This window comes from Nyctibius grandis, chromosome 17 (assembly GCF_013368605.1).
Source record: "Nyctibius grandis isolate bNycGra1 chromosome 17, bNycGra1.pri, whole genome shotgun sequence".
Classification (NCBI taxonomy): Eukaryota; Metazoa; Chordata; class Aves; order Nyctibiiformes; family Nyctibiidae; genus Nyctibius; species Nyctibius grandis.
Genome location: NC_090674.1, coordinates 4,969,842 through 4,988,446, shown reverse-complemented (window position 1 = coordinate 4,988,446; position 18,605 = coordinate 4,969,842). Strand labels below are relative to the sequence as shown.

Below are 18,605 nucleotides of genomic sequence, written 5' to 3'. Positions count from 1 at the left end.
TGACCACTCACGTGAGGTGTTCCCAGCTGTGGCACTGCGGAGGGATCCTGTTCCCTCCTGGACTCACTGATCCAACTCCCCCCTGGTAGCTGCTCCCTGTGACCAGCTTGGCAAGGCCCTGCTCCATCTCCTCCTCTGTGCTGGAGCATGGGACCGTGGGGTGTGTGGTGCTGGGGGGGTCATGCCTCCTTCCCCTCAGCCCTGCTTGCCACCATTCCTCCAGGCTCTCCCCAGTGAGATGGCTCCCAGGGATTATACTGCTTTGGTTACGTTAGATAAACTGCAGTTGTAACACAAGGTCTTTGTGGGTTTATTATGGAGAATCACTGTGCCCATGCTTCCCAGAAGCCTGTTTTTCCTCCAGGATTTTTTAATTGAGGGATAGTCACACACTGCACTGCGGAAGGGAGTCTGCATTGAGGGGAATCCCCTTGCAAGGTCAAAACATTTGAACAAGGCCATAGGCTGATCTGGGAATGGCACGATCTTGTCCCTTCTCGCCTTCCCGTGCCCTTAGCCTTCACTCCTGGGACATGATTGCTCCTGCCCGAGGCAGAGCACCGTCACCAGCCGTGCAGGCATGAAGCCCCAAGCAGAGACCAGCGCTTTGTCCTGATGGGACACTGCAGAGCCCAAACCCATGCGTGTACACCCATGGGGACTCCCAGTTCCCCTGGGTTTGCTTCCTCCCATTTCACCTGACACTCCACAGCCTGCATTCAGACTGATGGGAGACAAGCTCTACAGTATTTCAAGTATATAACATCAAACCTGTGAAGTTCCCCAAGCCTGGAGTTGGGGTCTAGGGGCTCCAGGGGTCTGACAGTGCCCCGTCCACCCTGACTGCACCATACAAAGCCATGCTGTTGCTTGCAGTTAGCTCTGTTTGTGCTTGCTCCAGAGCTGCCTCGCCCTTCCAGCCTGGCTATGACTGATCATTTCTTCTGGGCACGTTTTTCTTTCCTTCCTGAGAACATCCCCCCGAGACAAGCTTTAAATTTAATAAAAACCAAAGGAAATCTGTTGAACTGCCCGCCTTCCCGTGGCACGCCATGCTGCCCCAGTACCCCACGGGGCCCCCCCACATGACTCCTACGCTCCTCACAAAGAGATGCCATGTGAAACCCAAGCTGGTTGGTGACAGTGCAATACGGCCCACATGCCCGCAGCTGTTTTTTTGTGCTTTTTCTGCCTTGCTGGGGGTGCAGATTCATGTGGCCTGCAGAGCCGTGACTCAGGTTGCAATGCTGCTGGGTTGCACACAGCTGAGGTAAAGCAATATTGGCCAGGAAAAGCCCTTGGAATTAAACTGTCGCTTTATAGGTAGATGATTCTTTGCAGTGCCAACTCCCCAAAGCTGCGTGTTATACCCCTTATAGCTGTGTCCTTGGCAGTAGTTCCTGACTCATCGTGGAGTCTTACCCTTCCTGGTGCAAAGGCACGAGAGGGGAGCATTCCCTGTAAAAACACGCTCCTGAGCCATCAGATGCGGGATATCATAAAACCAGATTTTTATGCTGGGTAACTGCTGGATTAGAGATGCTCCACCATCTCTGCACTTTGTAAAAGTCCCTTGATTGCAATGCATGGAAAAAATCATGTGGAGGTGCTGAGTCTTATAATGAGCTAGAGAAGATGGAGCACAAGAAAGCCTAAAGGCGAGGGAAATTCAACATTGTAGTAGTTGAGCGAAAGACTGATGGTGAAGTATGGTAGGGTGCTCTTTGGGAATAGAAGACATGCTATGAAAGGTCATAATTAGCTTGGTGGTGGGCAGACGTGGAGCCTCCTGCAGCTCCATATTCCTGTTCAACCGAGCCAAAGCTGTGAGAGAGGACTGGCTGTAGAAGACCAGCCTAAACTTTTGTCCCTTGCCTAGGCTCTTCTTTCCTTGTGACCACAAAACCAGCACAGAGCAAGCAAATTTCCTCTGCTGGAGTGGTAGCAGCAAGCTGCGTGCTGAGAACCTGCGTCCCCCCCTGCTCGCACGGTCCCATCCCCGGCAGGCAGGACTCACCCGTGGTTCTGGCCGCAGACGCTGTGCCAAGAGCTGTGTCCGCTCCACTGAATCGTGTGTCCGCGAGAGAGGGAGCAGCTGAAGGCACTGGCACTACAGTAGCTAGAGGCAGCATTGATCAGGCATCCATGATCACAAGTCTGGCACTGTTCAGGTGTTGGTATAATTTTTCCTGGATCAGCAGATTTAAAATTGCACTGTACCATACATATTGAAATAAAAGTCAGAGCTGATGTTGAAAATGCCACTGCTCGCTCATGTATCCTGCCTGATTTTTCTTTTTCTCTTTCTTTAAAGCAAAAGTTGAGCATCCCTAAGGCTATGAGATATCTAGCTGGCATGAGTTTCTGTGGGAATACGGGCTTGTTACCAATCAAATACTCAGTGCACTCTTTTAAAATAACATATATCTTTCATGGTTTGGGAGGGAGATGTATGGCTAAGGGGGTGGACACTGGGAACAGAGAGTTTCAGGAAACATAAAGCCACTGTAGCTAGTAATCCAGTTGGACAGCCCACGCAAGTACACTAACCCATCGGTGTAACATGCTAGTGGAGCAGATGGAGAAAACCCACCGACACAGATCTGGCTTACAGGCATCCACCACCCAGAAATGGAAAACAATTCTCGTGATCAAGATCCCCTTCCATTGCAAGGCCTAGTCATTCCTTGTGCTTTACAGGCCGTGGTAAAATTATAAGTGTAATATATATATAAGTATTTTGATTGCTTGCAATGTGTTTATGAGCAAAGCAGCTGACTAGGCCAGTCTTTTCCTTCCCTGTTTAAGGTGGTTGGGCAGGAGAGGTGAGAGCTTTGCAGAGGGTGAAATCGCTGGTTCAAATAGCTGAGGATTACAAGGCAGGGAGCAGAACCACCGCAGATCAGGACTTGTTTGCCGGTGCATTAATATGCTTAATCACCATTATGCAGCATAGGGTGCATTCCAGGGCGTGAGCTTTTGTAGCACCTTGAACACGCTTCCTGAACACTCAGAGACTTCTCTTTCTCCCCAGCGCCTCCCAAAGCACCTGAAGAACATGCGTCTGTGGTGCTGTGGATGCACCACCCTCACCTACTCTACCCGACAGTTCTGCAAGTGCCGGCCTGTTTATGTTTTGACAGGTTTCTTTTTGAACAGCAGTCCTGCATCTAAGCAGCCTTATGAATGAGGCTTTCTGACTCCGTTACTACGTCACCGCAGTCGAGGTGAGGTCTCCGGAGGAAGGCGATCAGATTTCTTCTCTTCGTTGGCTCCGCAGATCGTGGTATTTTGAAGGAAAGTTCATTGGAAAGGTAATGGCAGAGTCTGACTAATGCTGTTTCTGGGTATATATTAAAATTATTGGATGACTATTTAAGATGTTTTCTTCCAGGCATTCAAAACCTCCTCTAACTTTGCATCCTTCTCTCTTGCTTCTCATCCCCCTTTTCTGTCATGCTTTTGTCTTACTGCTTAACTCTGTGCGATTAAACACCACAGGTTTTAGGCATGTGAATAATGAAACAACTTGAGGTGATAGACCTGATGTCTTATCTTAATGCTGGTAACTTCCACTGCTTCGCTTAATTCTCCTGTCTTCTCCCGGGATTTTAGAGATGGACTGGTTAGTGTCCTGAAAATGATTTAAAAGCCACCGGTTCCTGCATTTAATAGCCAGTCTGAAAGTAACTTCAGTGCAGTGACCGGGGTAAGGGATGGACCTAGCCTGAATTAGATCTTTTCAGGTCCTCATATAGAAAACTTGCAAGTACAGCACAAAAATTAAACTGTCAGTGAGGATCTGCTATCAGAGTGACAAACCCTGCATGGCTGCAGGGACCTCAGCCTGCGAGCTCACCTGACAGTCTGATTTCTGATTTTCTCCAACTCACGTACTAGGCAGAATATTTTGAACATATTTTATTTAAAATGGAACGTTACTGCACAACAGCAATGGCAACAACAAAAAAGCAGATAAGGTGGCTGGAACAGGAAGAATATAAACTACTTTTTAACTACTGTAAATGCTAACCTACGTATAAAAATACTACACCCATTTTCAGGTGATGGTGATGGGTTATTTGGAAGTGACCCTAGGCACGAATCAGAGTGCTAATACCAAAGGGTACATGTCCCAGCAGCTAATGATCTGATATGGTGATTTGAGGTGAAAGTGAAAGCTTTTACACCAGCTCGATATTAATTGCCAGGAATTGTGCATCCAAAGGCCATAGCTGCTCATTCAAACCATGACAAAACCATTAAGTAATCCCCTTTATAGAGCCCAGTGTGCAAGTCTTGCGCTGCCTCTTACCGGGTATTGGAGGCTCCTTGCTGAGCAGGTCTTTCCCTCTCACTTTGGAATATATTCTGCTATAAAGGGGAAAGCAAGCTAGGAATCGATTAGCCATTATATTTGCTATTTAGGGTTTTTTTAGAATGGAAACCTGAAAAAAAAAAACCACTACAACTAAACCAATAACAACTCATTTGTTTTCTTAATGAGTGCATAATATTTATGTAAAGCACAAGGGTTATCAAGCAGGATTCTCTTGCCACAGAACAGGTACAGCACAGACAGTAGGATTTAAATTTCCTTCATGTTGTCTTCCTGCCTTAAAAACCGACCTCATTCTCATGGGAATCACTTTTAGCTCCTACCACCTCCCCTGCTCTTGCACAGGCAGAGTGCAGTGGTGATGAGCTACCGGGAGAGGAGGGGCTGTGGGCACTTCTGCTCTTGCTTGATGTCCCTGCATGGACCTTGCCTGCAGCAAAACCCCACTGCAGGGCTGGGCAAACAAACACTGGGGCACAGATGACTTGGGGAAAGCGGGGACTGATTTCTTGATCTCTGAAATTGGATGCATCTGTCCATAGTTTGGATCTCTGAGTCATGCAAGCCTGCTTTTATAATCCAAAGGGAACAGGCTTGTCTGGATTGACTTCAAAGATACCCATGTAAAACACACCATCTGTATCGAGGCTGTTTCTCTGCATGGGCTATGAAAGAAGCTTAAGGTGGCAAGCTCGTACCTAGACACAACTTTTACATGTCTTGCTGGATCTTACACTCTATGGGATATGGAGTAATTGCACCTCTGAAAACTGCCTCCCACAGGCTGTGAGCAGCTCAGGGGGGGTGGAACTAGATGATCTTTAAGGTCCCTTCCAACCCAAACCATTCTATACACTCTGGCCCACTCAGCTCCCTCAGGACATACCTCAAGCACAGGCAAAGAGTTGAGCGAAATCTGAAATGCAGCAGATGCACTAAATGCTATAATTAAACTTCTGTCAAAGACTTTACACCCACCATTCCTCCCCATTAACGTGGGCCTGTGAAAACGCAGCTCTTAGTCCATTTCTTTCTTTCTTTATGGAACGGATGTTTGCTGGCACCAATCTGGGATGCCCTGCTCCGTGGGTGAGACCCAGCTCCTCTTTTCCACTGGTCTGTTTCCGTGTTTTCTGTATCTTCCAATTTACCTGTCACAACAGGAATCCCAGTTAACCGCTGGGATCTCATTACAGTCCCATTTCTTCAATTCCACCACTGTATTTCTCAATCCAAACTCATGTTTACACTCCCTTCCCTACCTTCCACGTCTATCAACAAAGTCCTCTGATATCTTCACAAAAATCACTGCAGAAGCCTTTTCCTCTGACTAAATCTCTGACAAAGCATCTCTTCCAAACCAGCTCTGGTCTTGCTGTGGCCTCTTATATAGCTTTCCCAGTCCCTAACCATGGGCTCTCTTGCTCTAAGGAAAAAGAGCACAACCCTTCCCTCAGGTGTGGCCTCTTCATCAGATACTAAATGAGCTGCACCTTTCTGATCCCTTCTCCCTGAGCAGCTGCTCTCTGCAGTAATGGGTGAAGGTCCTGAGGTGATTGCCATGCTCATGGAGAGCTTGGAGAGTGGTTTCCCCTTCTCGTGTGTACTTTTAGGGTCACTGCATTCAGCTGCTTCACTGAGCTGTGTAGGGGTTAAGGAATTACTGTTTGTACAGCTCTTTGAAGATGAAAAGTGCAATGGAAAGGCTCTGTTATTGTTACTGTGTATGAAGAATCCTGTACCAAACCCAACCGTATTGTGTTTGGCCACTGGATGTCACAGCTGCTCAACACACAATGCAGCTGAAATAAGAAAGGAAAAGTGCTTACCCAGCAGTGGGCAACAGCCACATTTCCAGAGCCATTGTTTGTTCTGCGAAGAGTGTTTGTTTGTTAAGGGGCTTGGGGTCTTCTCCCGTGTTTACGCACTGCTAATACTGATTTTTCAGAGAGACTGAGCAGCAACTGTGCTTCCTCTGCATGTTATTCCAATGGGAGATCAGGAGCAAAATGAATATTTTTGTGGAAGGAGGAGCAGATATGTGTAAAATACTAATAACACAGTGTCTGAGAAGGTGGACAGGTATTTGCACATGCTGACAAGCTGTCTTGTCACTGAATTATTCCTTCTTTATCCCACCACCATCCAGTCCACAGCATAGAGCACTGGTATGGTGGAAAAATTTCTCCCAGGCCGGCTCTCAACAACACTCTCTCAATCCTCACCCTCAGGCCACGTTCCTGTGTACCTCACACTAAATGCAGAGGGAAGATTGACCTCCCCCTTCCTAATCCTTCCTTTCACACTTTGTTTTTTTTTAAGTCTCAAGCAGAGATCCAGAACATGAAGTCACTTTCAGCAAAGTCTGTACAGCAGACCTATACAGACATTACAAGAACTGTAATTACATTTCCTGGAAATGGAAGTGAAGAGAGATTATTTGACCATGTTCTCTTCTTTTTATAGCATCACATTGTCCTTTTCACCACCTTGGGGAAATGGCAAGTGAAAGGCTGCTCCTGGTGCGGCGAGGTGATAATCACCCCAGAAGGGATGTGAACATTAAAGAGGGAAAAGTATTTTAAGATAATCCAAGGGCTATAGCTGTAACTGAGAGTAATTGGCTGAAACTGAGCAAAAGAAAATTTAGGTTGACAATGAACTGCAGGTAGCTAATGCTGAGATCTGTTAGACTGTGAAATGGAATTCACTGAGGAAACCTCTCTGCTTTAAAACAGGCAAATCCTGCTTTTAGGAACACTGGTGTAAACGTCCCATATCTGTCTCTGACTGCCTTAAAGCCTGTTTCTACCACAAAGCTTCAGTAGAATCAATAAATGTATCTGAATTCGTGTCGGTAGGTGAGTTTAGCCAAGCACACCAAAATATTATATAAGAGGAAGGAGGCATAAAGGGATTGTGTGAACTGGAGCAACAAATTGTAGCACTGCTCTGCCTCTGGCTTCTGTGAGCTCTGTAGGTAGATGAAAGCCAGGGGGCAAAAATGGGAGGGGAAAAAAAAAAAAAGCGCATGGGCAAAATGTCAAAGAAGCAAGGACCAGTTTTGGTAGGAAGATGTAAAAACATTACAGAAATCGTTGAATAAAAGGATCTCGTGTTTCAGTCCGCACAGCTATTGCCAGCCTCACTCATGGGTTTGGGCCTACCAGCACTACCTGCTTGTCTTTCACAAAATGTGTGTAAGCTCTGAACACTTTTATTCCTCCAGCATGACTGCAGCAGAGAGAGCTCTATTTGCAGAGGTTTTAGACTCTCTTATGAAAACCTAGCCAGCCTGATTGAAGGCAATCTGTCCGTCTCACATCAAACAGCCTGTTCCTGGCCAAATGTTTGCTGGACTGGGGAGTGATGCAGCTATTGCTGCAACCCCTGATGAAATTCCTGCAGATTCAGAAGGAAAGGAGTTAACCCTTTCAGGTTCTGGGTCAAAGGAGCACAGAGGAACGGAGCCACCTACTTCAATGCAATGGCAAGGTTTTAACGTGGCTACAAATACTCAGAATGGATCTGAAAGTCAGACTTGAGCTGAGCTTCAGGCCAGCCAGGACAGAGGGAATAGCCTGGGAGAAGCAGGATTTAAAAGATGGCAAAGACTCAGGGAAAACCATTGAGACAAAAGTGAAGTGCACGGAAGCCAATGATGTGGGATTAAAGGCTTATTTCCTACTATAGTCGGGGCAGGAGAGGGGGAGGCTGAAGTCTGTGTAACTGCGTCTGTGTGAAAGTAGCCTGCCTTTGCAAAGAAATCGTGCCAAGAATATTCATGGCTGAGATATCTGACATTAGATTTTCCCACTGGCCAAATTTGGGTGCAGAGGTGATTCCTGTTAGACCTACAATCTTCTTCACTGTAAAACACCAGTTTACTTCAAGCACGGTCCTGCCGTGATACCTGGAGTTCCCAGGCACTACGTCCATATTTCTCTCCAGCAGTTATATCAAGGTAGCAAAAAAGGTGACTAATAAAGACAAGCCTCAAGCCAGCCAGGTTTAATACCATATACACTAAAAAAAAGCTATGGCTCCAAGAACCAATAAGCGACTGTTGATGTGTGCAACACTTTACACAGGAGAAGGACTCCTTCTTCAGCTTGCAGTTAGTTAATATTCAAATACATTTAAAGAGTTTAATTAAAATTATTGTTCTGTCATAACTCCAAAACAAATTCATACTTAGTGCCCTTAGTAAATCCTCTCCCCAGATTGCAGTGTCTTCCAGAGTAGCCACTAATTTGGGGAAAGCTAACTTAAGCTAACAGAGGTGTGGGTTTTGGATGTGCTGAGCACCCACAGCTGAAGTCAAGTGAAATGTCACCATTTTTAGTGTGTTGCAAAAGCTCCATTAAAAATTAATTCACTGTCATCTCCAGTTTCCTGGCACCAGTGCATTCCCGAATGGGCTGTATTTCAAATCCTTTGTGCAGACTGGGCTAGGTGATCAATAAAGCACAGGCAAGAGGAACAGCTTGTCCCTAAATGACATCCATTTAAACGCTCTTGGCACACACACAAAGGCAGGGTGACAAGAGGGATTCTTTGGTGCAGAGGTGACCTCCTGCTCTTGCCTCTTGTTCACACCCTCATGTGCTGCTCTGTGGAATCCTGGAGTGTTAACAGGTATAAACCCCCAAAATTTCTCCCTCAGCTAATTTCAAAGCCTATTTACCCAACTGGATACACAAGGATTATGAAGTGCATTGCAGGGCGTGTTTGATTAGTTTAGTCCTTACACAGTTCAGTGCAACTGTCAGAATAAATGACTTCTTTAGGGGAGAGAGGGAAAAACACACATCTGGTTAATCAACTCAATATTACAGCAGTTCCCAAAGATTAAATATGCACTGTGCAAAACAGCAAACCAGGGAAGGCCTTTTAATGTTAACAATTCACTTGCAAAGAGTAAGATTTTGAATAAAAAAAACGCCTGCTTCTGTTGTTCAGCACAGCCTAATCCTAGAAACCTGAGTTCACATGAAATCGGTAACTCATCTATGGCTCTTACTGTTGAATTGCTGTTATTATGTACCTTATAGCTGAAAATAATAATTTCAAATATTAGTGCAAGTGGCAGGGACATGTATCATGCCTGTATCTTTCAACAGTCTAACCAGTTTTTCAGAGCTCCGAATTTTCCAAAGGTTGCAAATCTCTCACATTCAAAACTAGGTTTTCAGTGAGTAGGGAATGTGTTGAAAGGAAAATGCTTTGAAATACTCGGCTTGTGGGTGTGGAGCAGTTTTAAATCTGGCCTCAGAAGTCTGATTTTCAAAGGAGCTCAGTGTCTACAATTTTGACTTCTAAGAAGATTCTGAATGCTCAGCGCTTTTGAAAACCAAAATATCTCTGTGGCATTATTTGCTGTTATTGTCTTGGATGGGTGAGGAGAAGGGCAGGGTGGGTGTTGGAAAGGCCAGACCTGGAGTAAATTGGTATTTACGTTTCCTGAGGGTTTTTAAAGAAATGCACTCCCCACCTTGGTTCTGACTGCAGATACAGCGAGAGACATGTGGATCACAGCTGGCTTGTGCCACCTGCTCCTGGTGCCTCTGAGCTGCTCTCACCTCGTGCACTGGACATACAAAGGTAATGAAAAATGAGGCTGCTTTGCGATTGCTACTGCTTGCTAAAGCCGCTCCCATCCTTTTTGTGCTGCAGAAGCAACGCTCAGCTTGACTCTCTTTCCGTTAGCGAAAGATCTCCACAGAGCAGCTAATTTATTCCACTTTATTGATGCCTGTGTGTCTTGAAAGGGATTCTCTTCAATGTCACCCCTTTTTACTCCTTTGTGTGGTTAGGCTGCATTGTCAGAGTTGGCAGACCAATGAGGTTCAAACAATGGGGGAAATCTTTACAATGTGTTAGAATAAAAGCTGCCCTTTGGATGATCCTGGAAGGAAAAGCTTTAAATACTGCCTGCTTATTATTTTATTGTCATATCCCATGCAGTGCAGATCTCCGAGAAGTGCTTATTTATGTATTTATATATTTTGTGAAATTTTTATCTGATTTTCATTAGTTTCAGGCGGTTGTTTGCAGAGCTCACTGAAGTAAATGGTAGTCCTTTCACAATCTTCAGTGGGCTGGGAATCAAGCTAAAACAAAGGCTATTGGTGAATAGATGCAATATTGCAATTAGGACCCTTTCACTCCTATTCTTCTGCCATTAGCTCTCTCACTAGTTAAAAATAGCAAATTTGCTGCCAGTTCCTGATCCTAAGCAGAGACTTCCCACCTCTTGCCCTGGTCCTAATCACTCTCACACTGGTTAAGACCCATTTAAATCCCCATTTCTGTATAAACACTGCTCTTTCGGTGGAGGTTCAGTCTCCAGGGATCTGTAAGCTATTACTGCAATGCAGGTTTCTTATTTCGCAGCACAGTTGTCCTGCAGACAGAATAATGTGTATTTTCACTCTAGGGAAGGCAGAGCAGCCTTTGATTGCTGCAGCTCCTGGTGTTATAATAACTAGATTGACACGTCCTGCTGGCAAATGAGGGGAGTTTTGTGACTCCTGAGCTAACAGCAGTTCTCACCACGTCCTAATAACCTGGTTTGCTTCCACACAGAAGGCGAGCTGGATGAAGAGCACTGGGGAAAGCACTTTGCGGACTGCGCTGGCAAGCACCAATCTCCCATCGACATCCAGAGGAAAAAAGTGAGGTACAACCCCCAGTTACTGCAGCTGGAGCTGAGTGGTTATGATGGGCCTTTGCAGGGGGATTTCACAATGACCAACAACGGTCACTCTGGTAAGACGGGGGGGATCCTTCTCAGTACCTACCTAAAAAGGGGAGCTAGTCAAGAAGTCATTGCTGTCAAAGGAGCAGCCTGGAACAGAAATCAGGGCATAGAGCTCAAGGAGTTTATTGGGTCCTGCAGCAGCTCTGTTAGGCACCCTTCTGTCAGAAAGAGCAGCTCTAAGGCACAAGGAAGCAAGTGCTGCCTGTCACCTTCAGCCCCATTTTGCCCCCGAGCCATGGCTTTGTACGTGCATGGATCACTGCACACGCAGCATGCGGGAACCTCCCATGCACTGTTTCCATGACAGTGGGTGATGCTGGCAGCCAACAGCACAGGGAACGGGCCAGAAGCAGCAAAGCAAAGCCCTTTCTTGAAAAAAAAAAAACAAACATGAAAAAAGGTTTTGAAAAAAAAAGTTTTTGAAATGTAGCTGTCTTTAATGGCAGACCTGTCCAAAAACCCAACCCTCCCATCCACACCTCTTTGTTAGCACACTGCACTGCTGAGGTCAGGTGTCTGTGCATCATGCTGGGAACAGCTCCTGTGTGTTCCATCTCAGCTCCCTGCCAGAGCTAGAACATGGTCACAAACCTTCCCTGGCCAGTGAATGACACTAGGTTGACATGCAGTGGAATGAGCCAGCTTTGCCATAGCAGGAGGCAGGTTTTTTTCTTCCCTGGCTGAGCAGATGTCCTGGGAGGATGTCAAGCTCATGACAGTGGAGGAAGAGATTATTCGTTTTAGCTAATTAAAATGCTATTCACAGACAATGTCCCCTTTTATTTTGAACTCACCTTACTTTGCTTTGACATCTCACTTCATTCTGCTCTCCTAGTTTTGCTGTTTTCCCCAATCACACAGGAAAGCTCTCCAGAACACATATATAAACCAGAGACATAAAAGGCAGTTACATTTCTACAAGATATTTTCTCTGTTAGACATTAAAAAGAGATAAAAGGCAGCTAGACCATTACAGATTGACCCTTTCTTTCAGTGAACTACAGGACTATAGGAGTGAGTGGTGTTTGGGGCATGCTGGACTCTTCTCTGCATTCAGAAAATGCATCTTTTGCCCCTGTGCAATAAGAACTAGAAGTGACAGGAATAGAGAACCACAGTTCAGTGGCAAGTTTGCATCAAAGGCTGGGTTAGAGGTAGGTCAGCCAAAGTACAACACAGAGGAGAATCCCTCCCTTATAGTCAGAGGATTGGTACCTCAGGTCTCAGGACAAGAAGCTGAAGCACAGCATGGGTTAAAAGCCTTGCCTTTGGCCACACAGCTTCAGGGCAAGGCTTATAACTTAGGAGGTCCTGGATTCCCCTGCTGCAGTCTGTAATTCATTGTCTAAATAATTCATCAGCTGGTACTGCTGGGATAATGCTTTTAGGCTACAGCTGAGCAATGAGAGAATTTTCTAATAGCTGCAGCGGGGAGGGAATGAGTATTTTTGGGAGGGTGTTTGGAACATAAAGATGGTGGCTCTTTAATCCTGGATGACGGTCCTTTCTTCCTCTCTGTAACAGAGAGAGAGGGAAATAGAGAGTGAGAGCAAGGAAATTAAGCGGAGAGACATACTGCCTTCAGAGATAGACTGTTGTGACTGTATTTCTGAAAATCGTAACTCCTGTTTGTCGCCCACACAAGCTCAACATTCAGTTAGAAGAAGCTCTCATGTCAGCATTGCTACCCTGACTGCCTACAAATTAATTCCTGCAGGTTTAGCTTTCAGATCTGACTGCACACGTGTAGTTTCCTATCCTTTTGTCGACATCAAAACAATGATTTTCTGATGCAGGGCATCTGGAAGATTAAAGTGTCATCCAGGGAGTTAACAAATCCATGCAGAGCCCTGCAAGATGTGATGCACTGTGCGAAAGATGAGCACTAAAGCACTTTGAGTGCCTAAGGAAAAACCCAGAGCTGCTCAGATGGAAAAAAAAGTCTGCAGACACAGCTCGTGCCCAGTCATCTTCGTGCCTGGGGTGGCCTTTGTGCTGCACAAGCCTGAGGTCAGGGAAGATTTTAAGCATGCCTAGCTATAAGCTTCCATGGTTTTCCTTGCATGCTGGGGTTAGTTCCCTAAACATGACTGTGCCAGATTATTTCAGACGGTGTTATTGGCAGAAAGCACTAGGCACCGTGAATATAACTACAAAAACGGGCATGGCTGCACCCATTGCTGTCTCCCATCCTGTTTTTTCAGTTCAGATTGATTTGCCACCTACCATGCACATCTCCAGAGGGCTCCCAGGCCTCTACACAGCCGTACAGATGCATCTGCACTGGGGTGGCCTGGATCTGGAGACCAGTGGCTCTGAACACACCATAGATGGGATGAGATACTTTGCAGAGGTACTTGTGAACAGAGTGGGCTGGAGGGAGGGTGCGTGGCGAGTCTGGCAAAAGGGCAATGGGAAGCTGCAGCCCACAAAGCCTGGGGGAAGCAAGGCAGAGGCAAGTGGGAGAAACAGGGCTCCCGTAAGTGCAGGTGGCTGGTGCAGTGCAAGGGCTGAGCCTGATGGTGCTGGCACAGAAGACTTGGAGAATGTTGCAATAGCACTCTATGCTTCAAAGTTGGAGTTGTTCCTCCACATTTATCACAAACCTCTTAAACTGAAGGTCTATTTGGCCTTGGAATTGGGATGGTGACTCTCCCTTCAGTCTATATCAAGTCCTTTAAAGCACCAAGGAAGCCATTTATCACTTCTTGCTAAATGACCCTGGCTCTCTTCTGACAGCTGCACATTGTCCATTACAACGCAGCCGACTACTCAAGCTTTGAAGAAGCCAAAGACAAACCAAATGGACTGGCTGTGCTTGCCTTCCTGTATGCGGTAGGTTTGATGCTCAGGCTGCTGAGCAAGGCCAGTCTGTGATCAGGGTTTATACCATAATCGCAGTCCAGACACAAGCAGCCTGTCCTAGGTTTGCACATCTATCCTAAGAGATGATGTCCGCCACCAGTTTGAGGAGGCTGTGCCATAGCAGGACTATTCTTCCCTTATGCCATCTGGGGTTCACACAATACCCGCCACTACAACTTGGGAGCCCCAGAAAAATTTGCCCCATGAGAAGTACAGATGGAGTATCAGGTGTGGCAGCTGGGTTTTCCCTGCTGTACCTATCCTCAAGGCCTTGCTCCGATTTGCAAATGGCAACAATTGATTTTGTGTGGATTTAGAAGTGGTTAAAAAGGATCCTTATAGTTCTCTTTGTCTCCCAATTCATCAGTTAGTCCCCCAAGGTGATCAACAGTGTAGAAGGACAGGCAGGTCACTGACCTTTTGTTCAAGTTTCTGTGCTGTGTTTAGGATGGACACTTCGAGAATACCTACTACAGTGAATTCATTTCCAAACTGGCAAAAATCAGGTTTGCAGGTAAGACCTGGGAATCCCTTTCTCTATCTTTGATATTCTCAAAACCTGTACATAGGTACTGGGTCTGGGGTTAGATATTTTGCTGCTGCTTTACTTGCAATTATGTGGCCGAGCATCCTCAGGCACGCACAGTTTCATGCCACCCCTGCCCATGCAGCTTGCACAGCGGGGTGGTGTGGAAGATGCTCAAGGCAGCAATAAACATACTCCTGGTAGGTCTACACAACACACCGCAGCACCATCAAATAGCAGCTGCCTACCGCCTCCAGGCCCCCAGGTATCTCTGAATGGCAAACTGAAAGGACCATGCACTTCCCTCCACCTTCATCCAGCTGTGCCAAAGCTCTCATATACCAGGGCTCTGGGCAAAGCCATTTGCCAGCCGCAGCTCTACCACCACTCTCCCCTTTCTCCTTGTTTTCCATTAATTGTTAATATTGCCTCTCTGCTTCCTTTTGAGGTCAATCAACAAAGCTCATTTCTCTGGATGTCCAAGCCATGCTGCCAGAAGACCTCTCACACTTCTACAGGTACCAGGGCTCACTGACAACCCCACCTTGCTCCGAGAGTGTGATCTGGACCATCTTTCATTCTCCGATTGTCCTGTCACACACGCAGGTCAGTGACAGCTCTTTACCAGACAGAGCAGCTTCTCTTTCCTCCACACTTCACCTTTCCACGCAAGTTCCCTTTTCTGCCCTCTAGTGATTTTGGGAACAGCCTGACAGAGGAGCTAATAGGGCATTTCTCACAGAGGGCTTTTAGGATAGACTCCCAAGCAACTGAAATCACAGGTGGCCGTAATGACACTGTGATGCTACATCACAGCAAGTGACGTACAGTCAGTTTCTGTACAGCAGCAGTTTACCTGAGCGATAACAAAGCACTCTGCTCAGTTAAGCTCAACCATACTGAAGCACTGTAAAAAAGAAGAGACCAGTCATAATCAACAAGGTAAAAGCCACTGCCAGAGAGTCCAAACCACAGCCCTAAAAAAAAAAAACCACATAAAAAAGCCATTCATAACATTAAAATAATTGGCACATTTGCAAAATAAGTTTACTGATGAGTCTTGCAGAGTGGTTCGTCTTCCTTAATCAAAAAGAAGCATCAGAAACATTTTCTTCTAGGAGAAGAGCAAGATAAAGTGGAGTCTACAGCAGTGGAGGATCACAGTGTGTTCTCATTTGAAAAAGAAATATTATTTTTGGGAGGAGGAAGGCTAGTAGGCACTTGTGAGAAAGCAGTATGCTACAGAATAGCAACAAAAATCTCCACCCATGCATACCATCAGGCAGGTGTTAAAAACTTCCTTCAGGCAAAATATCTTTATCATGAATTAGCTGATAAGAGCCCTCCTGTTCTGCTCCTTTCCCTTGCTAATGCTCAGCAAGAGACCCTGTGGGTTCCTCTATAACACATTGCTAGGTTTGATCCTGAGCTGCAGGACCTGCACTGCACTTCTAGGCAAAACCGATGTTCATAGAATCATAGAATGGTTTGGGTTGGAAAGGACCTTAAAGATGATCTAGTTCCAACCCCCCTGCCACAGGGGTTCCCGTTGCCCTCTGTAATAAGCCTGCATTGCCCGCAGATCAGCCTCCTGGAGAACACCTTGCTGGACTGGCACAACAGGACGCTGCGCAACGACTACCGGCACGCTCAGCCCCTCAACGGGCGGGTGGTGGAGTCCTCCTTCAGAACCAAACTCACCCAAGGTAAAGGGAGTCAGCAGGCAGGACTCAGGCTTTCCCCTGGGAGGGGTAAGAAAGCTATGCAGAAGGAGTTACATTGCAAATCACTTCAGCTGGGCATGGTGGTGATCACCTTTCCCAGGAGCAGCAGTGTCCTGCACAGCAGGTGGAGATGGCTCTTCACCCCCTGCCAACACATCTTGCTTCTAAGGGTGCAGTGGTGGCTGTAGGTCATGTGCCAGCGCCTTGTCTTAACTGCAGTGGTGTCACACGGATCTTCCAAGATAACTAGTGCTACATGGCCCCACACAAGAACGTGAGGTTCAGGTGTGTCCACATCCATATGGGTGAGGTAGACTGACCATTGCAGAAACAGCTCTGGCACGGCTCATTAGCCAGGCACCATATGGACGTGAGGTGCTGTATTTTAAAACAAAAGGTTTTCTCCAAACCTTCTACAAACTAGAAAGTAGAAAATCTATCATGTACAGGTCCTGGCCTTCTGTAAATTCAGCTCTCTGATTGTTCTAGAACAATGCCATCCAGAAGAATTCAACCTCAGGCTGGAACAAATCCAGATACAGCTCCAAGACATGAAGAGAGAGTTGCTGAACGGAGTGAGCCACATAGGTAAGAAACCCACCAGTACCTGTGGCTCAAGACAGCCCTGCCAGTTCCTGTGGGTGTGTTCTTCAGGATTTGGGCTGATTTATAAGCACAGCAGGAAATATAACAACTGGCTTTTTTGGTTATTTCAGGTATTAAATCCAGCACTTTTCCAGCTTTCTACTTCCCTGTGGAAAACATTGAGAGTTTTGTGAATGTTCATCCCCTCCATGATATGTCCCTCCAAGCCTTCACCTTATGTTTCTGGGCAAAAGCCCAGCACGCTGGCAGTCAGACTGTGCTTTCCTACTCCACACAGGAGAGGGATAATGAGCTAGTGATGACCGTGGGCACAGATGTGGGATTGTGGATAGGAGGCCATTTCATCAGCTTTCCTCTGTACCACAAGGCACAAGACTGGCTGCACTACTGCATGGCATGGACCTCCCAGTCTGGAATGGCAAATTTATGGCTCAATGGAGCAGCTGGTAAAGAAAAGAGTATCCAGAAGGGGTACGTGAGCCAGGCTGGAGGGACGCTTGTCCTTGGGAAAGCTAGAGACACTCTTCTTGGGACATTCTCCAATGGTTTTGCAGGGTGGATGACTCACGTGAACCTGTGGAGCCAAGTTCTCAGTCCTGCAGATGTTCGGGCACTTGCACTGTGCAAACCAGGGCAACTGAAGGGAGATATCATAGCATGGGGAGAAACCTCCATGACCCTCTTGGGGGGGGTGGTTCTGGTGTCTGACACCAGCTGTCAGTGACCCCAGTTTTAGTTGGTTTATTTTTGTTTGGTTGTTTTTTTTTAAGGCAGCAGAAGAATCCAAACTCCTTGCTGGGGAAACTGAGGAAAAACTTAGACTATCTACTTGTTTCTCCTTCTGCTTTGTATAGGCTCACTATGCACCTGCTAGTGCTCCAGGTCATTTGTCCAAGTAGGTACATGGGAGCAAAGCCTCCACGAGTGGGACAGAGTCAAAGAACAGAGACAGAGCAGAACGTGGCCCAGTCCAACACCTTGCATTGTCACATCCCTCCCAGGAGGCTGACTTAGATCTCCATACATAGATCTTCCTACATGTCAAAGAGCCACTGTCTTTGGTCAGAGGAGCCAGCTTCTCAAGTAAAATTTTTCTCACACCTTCACCCAGTCTCAGTTCCTCACCATCTTCCCTGCATGCATCCCTCCTTCAAATCACCACCCCTTGCCCTGCAGGCGTGTCACATGGGAAAGGGTACGTAAGGCCCTTGCAGGACAGAGTGTGGTCCTGTGCGATCATTGTGCTTTGATCAGTGTCGTGCCTTCTTTTCTGCAAATGGACGTAGAGACTGAGCATGGAAACAGCTTCTTTTTCAAGATGGATACATCACAAGTTTCAGGGCAGGTATAAAACTCATCTTTTAATGTTAAAGTTAATCCTGTGAAGGACCATCTCCATCGACAACACAAAATTCATGCCAGGATGTTCAACAATTCTGCTTTTTCCAAAACAGAGGGCAGCAGCCCTGCATAACAATTAATTAAATTGAATTTCCCCATGTGGAATTATGCCATAATTAGCCCCCAAATCCCTTAAACTAATAAATACTTCAAGAAATCCTCCATTTTTAATCATTGGGTGCTTTACTTTGTTCTGAGAGTCAGCACTAGTCCTTCAGACTCAGCTTTTCCAAGCCAATTTAACCTTCAGGTGGAATAGTGCCCTTAGGGGACATAAACAGAAACCGCTAGAAGGACCAAGCTCTAAACCATTTGAAGTTTTTTCAAGTGGTTTCAAATACTTGAAAGCTGAATTATTTCAAAAACTAAATTGAAGGAACT

At 46.2% G+C, this 18,605-nt stretch overlaps 1 protein-coding gene across 1 annotated transcript; it reads left to right on the top strand.

Annotated features, from left to right (window-relative positions):
- Positions 1–9,921: 9,921 nt before the first annotated feature.
- CA6 (carbonic anhydrase 6) lies at positions 9,922–17,547 on the top strand. Its single transcript, XM_068415095.1, has 9 exons — positions 9,922–9,943; positions 10,928–11,110; positions 13,307–13,455; positions 13,842–13,937; positions 14,415–14,481; positions 14,942–15,099; positions 16,076–16,199; positions 16,707–16,805; positions 16,934–17,547. Exons 2-9 carry the CDS (start codon positions 11,089–11,091, stop codon positions 17,545–17,547), a joined length of 1,329 nt encoding a protein of 442 aa, XP_068271196.1. The 5' UTR covers positions 9,922–9,943; positions 10,928–11,088.
- Positions 17,548–18,605: the final 1,058 nt, after the last annotated feature.